The sequence below is a fragment of the Anopheles gambiae genome, chromosome 2 (assembly GCF_943734735.2).
Source record: "Anopheles gambiae chromosome 2, idAnoGambNW_F1_1, whole genome shotgun sequence".
In the NCBI taxonomy this organism is placed as follows: Eukaryota; Metazoa; Arthropoda; class Insecta; order Diptera; family Culicidae; genus Anopheles; species Anopheles gambiae.
This window is the reverse complement of record NC_064601.1, coordinates 93,618,790-93,632,791: the sequence shown is the minus strand read 5'-3', so window position 1 is coordinate 93,632,791 and position 14,002 is coordinate 93,618,790. Positions and strand designations below refer to the sequence as shown.

Genomic DNA, 14,002 nt, shown 5'->3' with positions numbered 1-14,002 from the left:
ACAAAAGGTTGGTTTGCACTTTACGACCGAAAAATCGTGCAATTAATTTTAAAGAAAAGGTTAATTTGCAATAGGCAGTTAAAAACCAAGAGATGGATAAAAACAACCCAAAACGGAGTATAATTGTTACCTTTCACGGCAAAAACCCTTTCGCGGTGTAAATACTGTCACTATGCACTTTATTACTGTAACTCCCATTTGAAACAAGCAGCAAAAGCAACAACATCACTACAACCACACTACACATGCCTGTTTATTGGCAAGCGGACCAATCGTATCGAACAGTAATGCATAAACAATCCCCAAAAATAAGCCCCCGCCTCGGCGATAGTAGGCCGTGCATACATTATTGGTATTTCCCTTTTAATTGACCTCTCGTGCGTACTGCGCCGAGCGCAAACGCAAGCGCAGAAGGGCAGAACAACACATCAGGTTTGCTCGCAAGCAAACCGCCCGAAGCGGAAAGCAAGGCGAATAAAATATAATATTATATTTGCCCCACTTTGGCACTCGTTTTGGAGGGGTTGCTTTTTTTCTTTTAATCTTTGGAATCTGCATTCCATTGCACACTGGAGGAAATAAATTCGCTGTCACAATCGAACAACCTCGGGAGGCGTGACTCTACTCGCAGCGTATTTTTTGCAGCATGTCCAACCCTTCCAGCCTCCGAAAATATACGAGCATTTGCGTGTTTTTTTTTTTGTTCCCTTTCGCAGCAGCGATGTGGCGGAGGGTAGCAATTCAGAAAACAATATTTAATATGACATCATTGGCAAAGTCACACATGAATTGAAACTGCCCAGCAACTGCTACGTGCAAAGGTGCGGAAATAAACAAAACGACACCACAGACACAAGGCAGAAGTTGGACGAATGGAAGATTGTACAATTATGTCGTCTTTTGACAATTGTGGACCATCGTTCCAACAAGAAAAGGACACGTTTTTTGAAGAGCCGATCGTTGCTTTGTTGTTACGATGACGATCTTCGCAAACCTGCGCTGTAGAAGCCCCTTTTACTTTCGTGCTAAATGTGTGCGACAGTAAATTATACCCAAAGAACCGCATCCGAAGTGTATAGTTGAGGGTGAGTTATACAAAAAAACAATGCAACTTCTACAGAAGGAGGTCTTCAGGCATGATAAATCATCAGGATCGAAGATAAATGGTAGATTGGGCAGAAGCGGCAACAAATTGGAGCGAAAGCACCAAGCAACGAAACATTTGAAGCAAAGCGGCAGATGAGAGATGATAATAATAATAATGCTTTGCCGATTGCATAAAACCTGCACAAATCTGCATCGCAGTGCAGTGCAGTGGTGGTTCAACAGAACCCGGAGAACACCCCCAGATCCCGGCAGGTGCCAGCGATACCAACGCACAAAACTGGGAGTAACAACTGGGGGAAGGTTGGCAGAGCCATTTGGGCTACTGGCGGGCCGAGAAGCCCGTACCGAAAGCAGACACGATGGAACGCGCAGCGATGTAATTATGTACAGAGACTGCACACTGTGTAGCAGCACTGGTGCTGCCCCAAAAAAGGAACTGCTTTTTTGTTGTCGGATTTTATTACGTTTATTATGATAATTACTTTTGGATTATTTTATTATTTATAGTGCGCGGGTAACGGTTTGTGAAGCACGGTGGAGGCATTTTGGGTGCAAGGTTCAACGAAAGATACGAAAGTCGAACAGACCAAGCATGTAATTTAGTTTAGTTTTGTTTTGAAGGCAAATTTAACAAAACATTGCTGCACTGCTGGGAAGAATCTCTAAACACCCAGACTGATGTATGTTCTGTCTCTTTATACTTCCAGGCTAAACTGTTGGAAAACTCCCAAGCATGGTTAGGAGCGTCTACGTCATCAATTGCTGGTAAGTTACTCAATGCTTCTAGATATTGGATCTTTAAAACTAAGGTCGGGTAAAGCTAGTCTACTTTTCCAGAACTGCTCTGTAAGTTCTCTGGCCAAGTGACCCCTTTTGAAAACCTTGAACAGAGGCCATGGTGCCTATACTTCTTACCTAGAATATGACTCTGCTTGAACTGATAAGATAATACTGCTCTAAATCTGGTTTGTTATTTCAAAGTAATGAACAAGACATCAATATAAGCGAATTGATCTTAATCGGTGAACATTCCAACAAAGTAGAAGTGGCGTTCTTTATTGTTTTGAAACGACTCAACACTCTTACAAATAACTACAATGACTTCATCAAAAGCGTTGAGTTTTCGATCAAATTCCCACAGGATGCTGATCCGTTTCAGCTAATATTCATGACCAAATATGAGTCTTGTGGATATCGATTTTTATCACTTATCAACACAAATGTAAGCCTGGTATAACAAACCAGTCAAAATACAGGAACAGTTCTGGCAGTTTCCGCTTCTGCCAAACCGCCCCAACTATTCTATCGCCCATCTCGAAACCTCTCCAACAAATTGGATTAAATCGTACGGATCAAATACGATTTTGCTACAGGATAACCGCCTACAAAGAAAGAACGAAACAGAAACGAAACCACACGGAAGATATACTTGTAGCTCTTTCTAAAAGCGAACCACGAACACACAGACACACCTGACCAGCCAGATCCGGTAAATGCCACCACTACAAAGTCCCCCCCCCCCCAATCCGCGAGATCTTCCACTCGATGCGGATACGCCGGTAGTACAACGTGAACTCATCATCCTCGCCGACCCTCCAAAACAGAGCCTAGGACGACCATGGGCATCGCATGAAAAGGACTCGCGCCTTCCCATTTTTATGTTCCCCACTGTACGCTGCTCGGGCGTATGTATCGGACCATCGAGTGTCTTTGTCTTTGTATGTATGCACTCCAAAAACCCCTCCCCCGGACCCGAACGGGGAGAGGTGGCTCTGTTGCAGAGGATTTAATTAAAAAATCTATATTTTTGCAATTCACAAGCCCGATCAGCCTCAGGGAACCTCGGGCCGCGAGCCGCGAATAAAGTCGCACAAATGGTTCCGGGCTTCACGGCCGCCTCATCGAACATGCCTCTTCTGGGTCGTCCTGGGTCTTTTCGTGGTTGTGTCGTTTCCTTCAACCCGTTTGTGTGTGTGTGTTTGTGTGGGGTGTATGCCTACCCTTCACCCCGTTCGTCTGTAGCGCAAGGCACGATATTCTGGCGAACGTGTACACATTATCAACGGCGGTCGGTTTCATGCTGCTGCTGAGCCGTGCTCTCTTGCTGCTGCATTTTTTACATGCCCAAGCCTCTTGTAGATGTGTATATATTTCAAATAATTTTTACTCTACTTTTAATTTGTAAGCTCAGCGGCCGTTCGCTTCGACGACCGGCTTTGGAGCTCACGTGATGAATGCTTCTGGGTCAGCATTTTCCGTGCTCAGCTCCAAATCATTTTTCTGTGCATTGGAGCTCGTAGTGATACATAGCACATAGCAGAGCATGATGAACATGATGATGATGATGGGTATCGAAACTTAGCTCTCATGAGATAATAAAATTGAAGTATACCTTGTGTCGTGATAGAGATTTCACAGTTCTTGACTTTACAGAAAATGTATTGTAATTTGTAATAAGTACACTAAAACTACTATCCTAGAAAGGCAGCAAAGATTGACTTTAGCTTTCAATCCATCCACCATTTGCTTCCCGTTCCCTTGATAAGCCGTACGGGAACAAAAACGCTATCACTAGATCAAAAAACCGACAAAAAAGCCCATTTGTTTTTGCCTCCCCATGGCTCGCTCTCCTTTCGACATCCTTCGATGAGCACGGACAGCACCGATCCGGACTAATCTTTCTTTGGGGCGTGCGTTTGGAAAAACCGCCCGTGTGCGTGTACGTGTGCGCACTGCCTAGCGAAGGTTACCTCGAGCTTTTCCTCGTTGTTTTGTGTTTACTGTTTTGTCACTTTCCATGTGCTTCCCGCTTTGTGCTTCCATTATGTGCATCCTTCCGGTACGCTGCATCTTAATTGCTATTTCCTTACACGCACCGGGCACCGAGCAGCAGCAGCAGCAGCAGCACCATCGCCAGCAAAGCAACGTAAAGTAAGACTGACGTCGAACGTCCGATACCCCGATGCCCGCTTCCTGGCAGCAAGTGTAACAGCTCGCGAAAGTGGCGTTGCAGGTGGCTGCCACAACCCTAAAACAACAGCAAAAAAACGAAACTCTCTTATGCCGAAGGTTAACGACGCATATGCTGTGCGTAGCTCTGGTCTGTAAGCTCGACAGCTCGAACAAAAAAAAAACATGGCTAAAACGTCACACATCCCGACACCCAACGCGATTCGAGGCGATGGACACATTTCACTTACAGGCAGGGCATACACACACACTCAGAGAAGCCCGTGAACATACCGCAGCTAGTGCAGCGTTTTTCCGATTGAAATGACGTAACGTGTAAATAGTGGGTGGTGCGGGAAGGAAGCCTCATGGTAGTGCCCAGCTTTCAATTTCAGCATCCCATCGCACGCATAGAAACTGCCATCAGAAAGGTCTGAGGCCCATCCGACACTGCAAACAGGATTTACCGAGACGCATCTGCGTCGGACCGTTCCCACCGGTACGGGCGCGTCTGTAATCCAGGATATGCGTGTATGTTGCCATGCCATCTCGGTGCCTTTTGCACGTGTGCGTGGCACTGGAACATGAAGGAGCAAAAAAGTGCGCCCCACGTAGGCCTAGCGGCAAGGCAAAAGGGCAGCAGAAAAATGTAAAACCTTTTGCACATATTTGCATCTTTGCCGTTGCTTGCTATTTTTGCGACCCCGTCCCACCGGCCACACAAAAAGCGATACATTTTCCAGCATAACTGGGGTATAGAATGTCTCCGCTTCGTAAGGCAACTGTCTATCTTTATCCGCTGCTATGTTCTGGTTTAGATAGTTCGATTTTTCTGTTTTTGTGTCTTCTGTTTGTGCTGATCATCCATTTGGGTTGTGTTTTTCCCCGTTCTCGGCAGCTATTTCTCGCCTCACTGCAACACAAATTGGAAGTGTGTTCCTTTCATCTTGCTATTGATTTTGAAAGGGCAAAGGGAAAAACTCACTTTCTTTGTTTTAGTTGCTTCACAAAATGCTTCGTTTTTGAGTAGTTTTTTTCGAGATGATTTAAATCAAAATTAAACACATTGCAATAAAAAGAGCGTTTTTAATTTTGTTCAAAAAAAAAAAGGTGGCATTTACCGTCCACAACAATAGCTATAATTAATTGTAAAATGTTCCTTTGCATCTACTCCAGCAGTAGCAACGGTGTTGAGAGCAGAAAATGAAGCAGTAATAGAAGAGCGAGAGAGAGAGAGAAAAACCAAGCGAATTAAAATGGAACATTTGTTAAATAACAAAACTTTTGCTCCCGGAGGACTGGTTGGTTCTTAATTTTTGCTGTTTTTTTGTGTGTTGTTGTTCCTATTGCCCCCTCTCTGTCTCTCTCTCTCTTTCGCTCCATTTCTGTTCTATTTTCTCACTGCACAAACAAACGAAAGGAACGAACGAACGAGCAACGAGAAGGCAGCAAAGGAAAAACTCCAAAACTCATTTACCAAAACCATACCACCGGGGTTGGTGTAGATGATTTTCGATTTTTCCGCGACCCGTTTCACCGAAAAACCGAATCCCTGCTGAAACCGGACGGGGGGAGGGTGGAGGAAGGGGCAATAGAGAGAAAAAAAGTGGTGGTGAAGGAGGGTGAAAGGAGCCAACCCTCTTCGAGTGCTCCTAGCAAGTGGACGCTATTTCGCGGGACGCTCACGGCCCGCGTTTGTTAATTTACGCTGCCATCATTTTTAGCGCAGGGGGAACAATTAAAAATATGTACGGGGCAGAGGCAAAGGCATTAGTAGAGGGGGGGGGGGGGGAGGGTCGTAAGAAAAAGGCAGGTTAAAAATGTTATACACACAAAAAATACTAAGAGGGACTTGCAATAAATATTTGATTAATTAGATTTTTTCGTCGCCCGGTGTTCTCCGCCGCCTCTGCCTCGCGTAAAAGTAAAGCATTTTCTTTTTTTCTTTTCGACCCGCAATTCTTTGCCATTTGTTCCAACGGGGAAAGGGGCGAACGATTTTACTCGTTTTTTTTTTCCTCCCGATTTGGCCTTTTTCCATCACTCATTACATTTATTTCTCCCTCTCTCTCTCACTCGCAATCTTTCTATAAGTGTATGTAGGCGTAAGAATAGGTATAATTTCGAGCCCATGCATTCATATTTCCCTCGCACAGGGAAGCAGCAGAAAAGGCAAAAAAAAAGAACCTCACACAAAATTAAACATCTCTTACTGCTCTCGCTGATGGTTGATGGTCGCGGCCGATCGAGAATGCTATGCTGGAGCACCGAAAATAAAAATTAGAACAAACGCCGTGGCGCGGCAAAATTCCGGCCCGCGCAGAATGAGTAAAGTCCGCTCCATTTTGCACCACCAACCACCATCGCCCGAAAAGCCAGTAGTAAGCTTTTCATACAAAACAATATATAATATTGCTTGTGCGAAAAATTACCTCCCCACCCCTCCTTAGAGAACGGGTGGGGAGGGGTGGGTGGTGGATAGAAACCGACAAAAAAATACCAAAAACGGAACGGAACGGAGGACGGAAAATTACCTTTCCACAGTATGAGCTACAATCGTGTCGGAACGGTGGCTGCTGCTGCTGCTGGATGCTGCTGGTGGGCGATGATTGTGATTGAAATGGAGGAAAAGGAAGAGGAGGAACCCCCTTGCTCTCAAGTGGGTGGAAAAAGAGGACCTATTGGAGAAGGGGCGGAGGGGGTGCACCGTATCGGTATCACGATTGCGCGCGTAGCCCGGTTTCATTATGTTTAATTTATTGATTGAGTTTGTGCTCAGCTCATTTCGCGGATACGAACACTCCTGCAAAGGAATGGCACTAAGCGAGGAGTATAGAATAGAGGGGGTTTGAGCATGGTGGAGAGTAGGAGGTTTTGTAATATTTTTTGTTCCTATTCTTGTACCGCTTCTAGTGTTATTATTGAGTGCTTCTCGTTGTTGTTCAATGTATGGCAGCATGAAACTGCAGCATATCGGCTCCAAAACAAGAGAGAAGGTTTCTATGTGTATAAAATCGTTGCTAAATGTATACAGGATTTTTCAGGGGTTCTCATAGGTACACTTTCTGGACTTTTTCTTATAGAAAATGAACTTCATATCATGGAGTTTTGACCCTATGGCACCCTTTTTCGACAGGCTAATTGGAAATTTCTATTGGATTTTTCCAACAAGGGTACTGTACAGTCCAATTCCTATTACATTCAGTTCATTTCCGGTAAGAAAGAGTCAATAAAGTATGCAAACTATGAGAACTCCTGGAAAACCCCGTAAAAAAGAAACATGCTTTATTCAAAACTAAGATAATATACTTCATCAAAGTCATTATATTATTAATAAAATCCTTGTAAGCGCTCAATGCACCATTCCACTCCGCCCATTACGCCCATCGTCAAAACGCACCTTTGCACACACTTGCACCATGCCGGAAGTGCATCTACCCCTCTCCCCACGAGCACTGCTGGAGTCGATCGGGCAGTTGCACTGGGCGATAAATGAAATAAACATCCAATTTGGAATGCAAATGGGCTGGAAAATGATATAGATTAAATTGGTCGAACTGTGCGATCGGCACGGATTCACTTCCGCCGACACTTTCAACACATTTGGGTTGCCACTGGACCACCCAACACTGTTGGGGGGGGGGGGGGGGGGGGTGGATTCACCAGAAGAAAAAAAGAATACTCTCGTCCCGTGTCACCGTAATTACCGTGACATTCAATGACAAATTATCCGCACAATCGGTGGTTGGAGGCGACATCCACCAAGCTGTTGCTATTTCTGCGAGCGTTACAGTGAACAAATGTTGATATTTTTCACCCAAACTTTACACTAAGAATCAACATTTCATTTAATTGATAATATTGCATAAAATATTAACACACTTTCCCACCCCACATATTGGCGCGAACAGAAAAAAAACAGAAACCAAAGCGGCAAACGGAGTGCGCGCACAAAATACAAAAGATTTCCGAAGCTGGTCGCGATCACAAAGAAAACCAATCTTTTCCCGTCCATCTACCACCCCACAAACACACACACACACACACACACACACACACACACCAGTTAACACCCAAGCAACCTCTCTTTTCTCCCTCCCCCCCATCCCCCACACCTCTGCAGGGTTGATATATATTTGTAATATATTTTTCATCATTTTCTTTTATGTTTTCCGCGCCGTTTTGCCGCCCGGTTCTTTGCCCGGTTTTCGTGTGCCCTCTGCATTCGGAAATTATTTCTTGTAAACAAAAACGGCCGCGCCGTGTGCCGCGCCGTGCCGCCACGGGAAAAGTTGAAAAGAATGGAAAAACTTTGCCATATTCCACCACCCCGCCCTCACTGCTGTCCCTCTGCCCAATTGTTCCGGCGCGTTTACGCTGGGGGAGGCAGCGTGTGGGTGTGAGATCCGTTCATTTCGCTCGTAAATAATACACACACACACGCACGCATACACGTGTACACCCATGCAACCAGCCGGTTTTCGTAAAATGCATCCGTGTATATAAATTTCCACACTTGTGTTTTTTCTCTCTCTCTCTCTCTCTCTCTCTCTCTCTCTCTCGCTCTCGCTCTCTTTGTTGCGAAGGAAACAGGATGCTGAGGGAAAGCGACGAGCACGGGCATTTTCCGCGTATTTTTCCCCCTCCCCAGCTTTTCATCCACACATAGTTCTTTCGCTTTGTTCTTGTTTTGTGCTCCGGCCGGCGTTTCGGTGTTTTGTTCTTACACTTCCCTCCCCCCCCTCCCTCTCCCCACCGTTTTTTTCCTCCCAGCACTCTCCAACACAATGAGTTGGCCCACGTGTTTATCTGTTTTTCTTATTTTATTTCTTTTCGTCTTCTTCGGCGGTCCTCCCCCGTTTCACTGGAACACACAGGGGTGGACTGTAGAGGAGAGGGATGGGTGGACATATTTTTCATCCCACAAGAAAAAAAACATCCCCACTTCTACCCCTTTGATTGCATTGCATCCGCGGTCGCGAGAGACAGCAAAGGGTCTCATCTTAGCACGCCCGCGCTGCTGTAAGTTATTTTCGGTCTTAGTTTTTCCCCCCTGCTCACCGACCACCCCAAAGTCCGCTTCTTCGCTCCACTGTTTCAAGGACTCTCTTCTGCTCTCTATCTCTCTCTCTCTCTCTCTCTTTCGTTTCGTCTGGACCGATTCGACTGCCATGCCTGGAGAAGGAAGGAGCGTTGGGGGGTGATAAAGACGATCTTTTTTCATATTTTTACGCTTCGCTCATTGTCTTTGCGCCTTTGCGCCTTCCCATTCGTCTTGCGCTTTTGTCGCAACGGTAATCCCTGTCGATGTGTGTGTGTATGTGTGCTATCTCTTTCTTTATTTTTAATTTTTCTTTTGTCCAGCCCGTGCTGCCCTTCGCCGTCGTTTTGTCTCCGTCCCGTCCCCCATCCCCGTCGAGCAACGAAGAAAGCCTTGTGCGACTTTAACTTTGATGTAACACGCGGCAGAGTAATTATTTACATTCATTCCTTTCCCCAGCCGCCAGCCCTGCCCGTTCCTCTCCTCCTCTTCCTTCTCCTTCTTATACTGGCATCAATTGTCATTTCAAAATTACTTTCATCTCGTTTCACCGCTTTTTCCGCTGTCGCACGCCGTATTGCGCTCTCGCCTTGAAAGTAAAGCTTCAGAAGCAATGCTTTCCATCCCTCGCCCGCCCCACCCGAAGGGCTACTCATTTCCCTTTTCCCACTTTCAATCGGTAAGTTCCAGTCGTCATCCAGCATCCGTTAGTTACACTTATGCTGCTTCTTGCCACGTTTCTGCCACCCGTTGCGCCCTCGCCAACGATCCTCGCAATGATCGCGCACTGAAGAACGGAGTGAGAGAGAGAGAGACCGTGCCGTGTTGACGTGTGTTATGTTGTTTCCCGCGTATTGTTCAAGGTGTAACAAGACCACCCTTTCTCCCCTCCCCCGCAGAGCCAGTCATCTTACCGAAATCGTCTCCTTACCTGCTGCAATGCAGCCGCATCTGCACTGCACTCTGAGATGCACGCGCCAAGCCACAGAGGCATGCAAGTACGTTAGAGTTTGGTGAACTTTTTCCCGCTCAGTCTGCCCCACTGCAGTCACGTTGTCACCCCGTTTACGAGGAAAGTTTTACGGAGTCCCCCTTTACACTGCACTGCACACGAAGATGCTCTGTATGGGAAGTGAAGTCGGCACACAGTCGTGGTGTGGTACCGTTGGTACGAAACAAAACCGAAACGAGAGCAACGATTCAACGCGAAAAATAGCACATTTTTACACTCATCGCCTTCCGCCACGTTTCACCACCTTTTCACCCTCACATTTGCGATAATGTGTATCGCTTTTTTGTCCTCTCTCGCACAGGACAACATTGTCTTGTCTTGTGTGTTGGAACGTTGTTGGAAAAGTCGATCCAGCTGCAATCGTGTACGTGTTTTGCCAGTTTGCTTGAGGAATTAATTTCTTACTCCGGTTAGAGCATCGCAACATTGTAATTAACAGCAAATATTCTACTGCAAGCAGATGTACGACTTGCTTTAAAAACCTTTTCTGCTCAATGATTTCCTGTAAATTGTGATCCTTTTTTTTCATCCCCCTTCGTGTACCACTTTTCATCCAACTTTTCACTTCCCTTTTGCTGTTTATCTCTCTCGCTCTCTCTCCTGCGAACGACCCATTTGCCATTTGCCCTTCGCGGAAATGCTCAGCCCAAGCGCCGATCCATTTCATTTAAATTTTTCATTTTTCATTAATCAATTATTAATATTAAGTCTTTCTGCACTTTCTTTGCGCCCGCGTTCGCTCTCTCTCACTGTCTCTCTCTCCCTTTCCTTATCCCAGGAACCAAACGGCCGAAGGGAAACTGTTTACCCGATTTCTTGGACAGGTCCTTTGCGAAAGAAAATCCGATGCCTTTTTACCTCTCGCACGTCTCGTGGAGTGTAAACTTTGCACTCTGGTCACCTTCCACCCCCAGATGGCTGGTTGATTTGTTCTTTTGTCGCGTTTTACGGTGGTGCTATTTTTTTTTTATTTTTTCGCTCCTTACGGGTGACGTTTTACAGTGTTCCATTTACATAGTGGGAGGGCTGCGTTTTGATTTCTCCTTTTTTTGCTTTTGTGTTGATATTTTATTTCATTTAAAATCATTCTTCTCTTTACCGAGCCAAGATTAACAACCTTTGCCGGTTTATGCGACATTTCCGCTTCGTCTACTTTCGTTCAACTGCTGAGGGTGCTGATTTTCCGCTCTTTTTTGCACTTTTTCTTTTCCTGTGTACTTCTCCACTTACATTCTTTGCTTTATTTCTTATATATAATAAATGTATGTACTTATTATTTAGCACTCTATTTACACCAGCGTGCTCACTGCTGCACCTTCGTTAAGGATAATTTTGCGCCAGTTATTTTTTTTTGTTTTTCTCTCTTTTCCTCTCCTGTACAATGCTTGTCCTTTTTTTCCTTTTTTTGAGCTGTGCTGCTCCATTTTTACAATTTTACTTTTAATTAAATATTAATGAAAATTAAAATGAACCAAAGCGCACGGGCAGGAAGTGATGAGTGATGATGGGCTCTCGCTCACTCGAACCACTTCCCAAGAACACGCCACCGTTTTAACCGTCATCGTCGTCATCATCATCATCATCTTTGTTAGGACAAACTCCGACCCGTCCTGGCCTGACCTGACCCGTGCCTACCGCGTATACTCCAACGTTCAACCTTCATTGCCGTAATTTTTCATTTTTATTTTCAATTCCGGGACCCGGCTTCACCGGTCCTTAGGGTTCGAATGAAAAACAAAAAACTCGGTCGTGTTTGGTGGAGCTTAAAATACCGAGAGAGGGAGAGAGAAAGCCTCATTCCAATACGCCACGGTGAAATAATTGCCAGCAATCGAATGTGCCGATTGATTCATTTGTCAAGTAATTAACATTTTTGTCTTTACGAACAAAACGCTCCAGAAGCTCCAGTATCGGGGAATTGTTTTACCAATCCACTGTGCACTGTGTGTGCTGTGTGTGTGTGTGTGTTTCAGCCCTTCGATCGATGTAGGGATTGGTGCGGTAAATAAGTAAATCGACTTTACAATGGGGCACCCCCGGCTCCCCCGGCCCAATCGCAAACCGATTCGAGTCGATACGTGGAAACAAATCACCGGGCGCGCGTAATTACTGCATAAGGATATGAAGGGGTTTTAATTGATTTTCCAATAGCCGGTCTCGTGCCCGCGTGTGTGTGGGGATGTGGGGATAGAAAAACCGGGAAAACAAACCCAAACCGAATGCGCACACGCGATCGAAACATTTGCCACAATTAATGGCGGTAAATATTGCAGCGAAACGAGACGAGGACTCTCTGCCGGCATCGTGTGGTTTTCCCTGTAAAATGCATTCGTTTTCTTGTCAATGTTTGTTTTCCCGCTTACTTTTGGCTCCATTTTGAATTCGATTGGAAATCTATTTTGGTTCCAAAAAAAAAGAAGGGAACAAAATTCTACCATCGATTTCAAACAGCCGCCACTGTTTGTCGACGGTGCCCTGTCTGGAGGATTATCTTGATTCAATCTGTCTCGAGTCGGGCCGTTCAATCGGGAGTGGTTGTCAAAAAGGGAAATCTATTTCAAATTTCATTGTAGTTTTTTTCTCCCCCAAACATTCTTCAAAGTAACGCTTCCCATTTGATTAATCAATATCATATATTTTAAAACTTCAGTTCAAACCAGCCGCCAGTTCTCCCGGTTGCCAATTTTGCCAATACAGAAGTGTAACCTGCCCGCGTAACACCTGTTGCTTTTGTGCGCGCATTTCCTTTTATATTTCTTTCACCCCCCCCACACACACACAACGTTTGAGCGGCATTTTTCCACACCTTTCGCGGCAATAAAATCTTTGGCTCGATTTTTGTTAAAATAAATGCGCGCTCGCGCAGTACGCCTGCTTTCGACACCGAAACTAATCCACCTGCTGCTGCTGCTGCCGTCCGCATCGATTGTTTATCGACCGGAAAATAAATCACCCGATCAAAAGAATCTTTTCTTTTTATTTTTTTTTTCTCACTGCCACCCACGTCCAGGGAAGACGTACAAAAATTCTATTGAAGTGTTTCGTACGGGAGGTTTTTTTTTCATGTTGTTGCTCCCCTACAAAACCACGACGCAACACACGCCCGGGGCGGGTCCTGCACCACCGAAGGTGGAAGAGGTTTACATTACCCTTTGATGCGTGCGTTGATCAGCACCTTTGATCGCTTTGAAGCGCTGTTTGCAAGGGATGGATGGGTGAGGGGCGATTTGAAGGCATGTTCGGATTCGATGGGTGGCACGATCACTTCAACAAGCACTCCAACGATCACACACGCCCAGCACTCGACAGTTCGGTTGGCGGTGAGAGCTCTCACCGTTTTATTTTTTTCTTGCTTTTCCTTTCCTTTGGCTTTCTTAATGGAAAACCACCTTCAATTGCGAAGGACGCTCCAACCAACATATTTTGCACAAGCAGCAATAAAAAAATAACCATCTTATTGAACCGTAACTACAAAAAAAAGGCAAACGACCTTAAGGCAAACGCAGCGGGTCCGACGGGGCGTTTGAATTTGTTTGCTTAAAATTTCAACATTTATCTCCAATGAGCACACACACACACGCACACAGATTTTGTCTACACCCTCAGAAGATGCTGATGCTGAGCTGATTGTTTTGCGACCGCTTTTATGTATACGTGTGTATGTCTGTGTTTGCGCACGGTCTAAGTGTGGTGCGCGCATTCCAGCTGACCGCGGCACCGCGCAACGCGGTTTCGCGCGCATTCGGCGCTGTTATTTATTTAATTTTTATTAATACGTTTATTTAAATGTGTACCGTGAGTGGCGGGAACCGTTTCTGCTCCACCCTTTCTGTGTACGGTGCGCCAAAGCAACAGACGAAATTAACCCTTCAGATGGTGGGAGTTTTTAAACT

The 14,002-nt window shown here is 45.4% G+C and overlaps 1 protein-coding gene across 11 annotated transcripts in view; it reads left to right on the top strand.

Moving 5' to 3' along the window:
* Window positions 1-14,002, top strand: part of LOC1276686 (protein bric-a-brac 1) — a 141,900-nt gene that overhangs the window by 103,537 nt on the left and 24,361 nt on the right. For all 11 annotated transcript variants that reach the window (XM_061648172.1, XM_061648170.1, XM_061648171.1 and 8 more), the window contains exon 3: window positions 1,815-1,872. In XM_061648172.1, coding sequence (XP_061504156.1) covers window positions 1,815-1,872 — 58 coding nt within the window. The remainder of the gene's footprint in view (window positions 1-1,814; window positions 1,873-14,002) is intronic.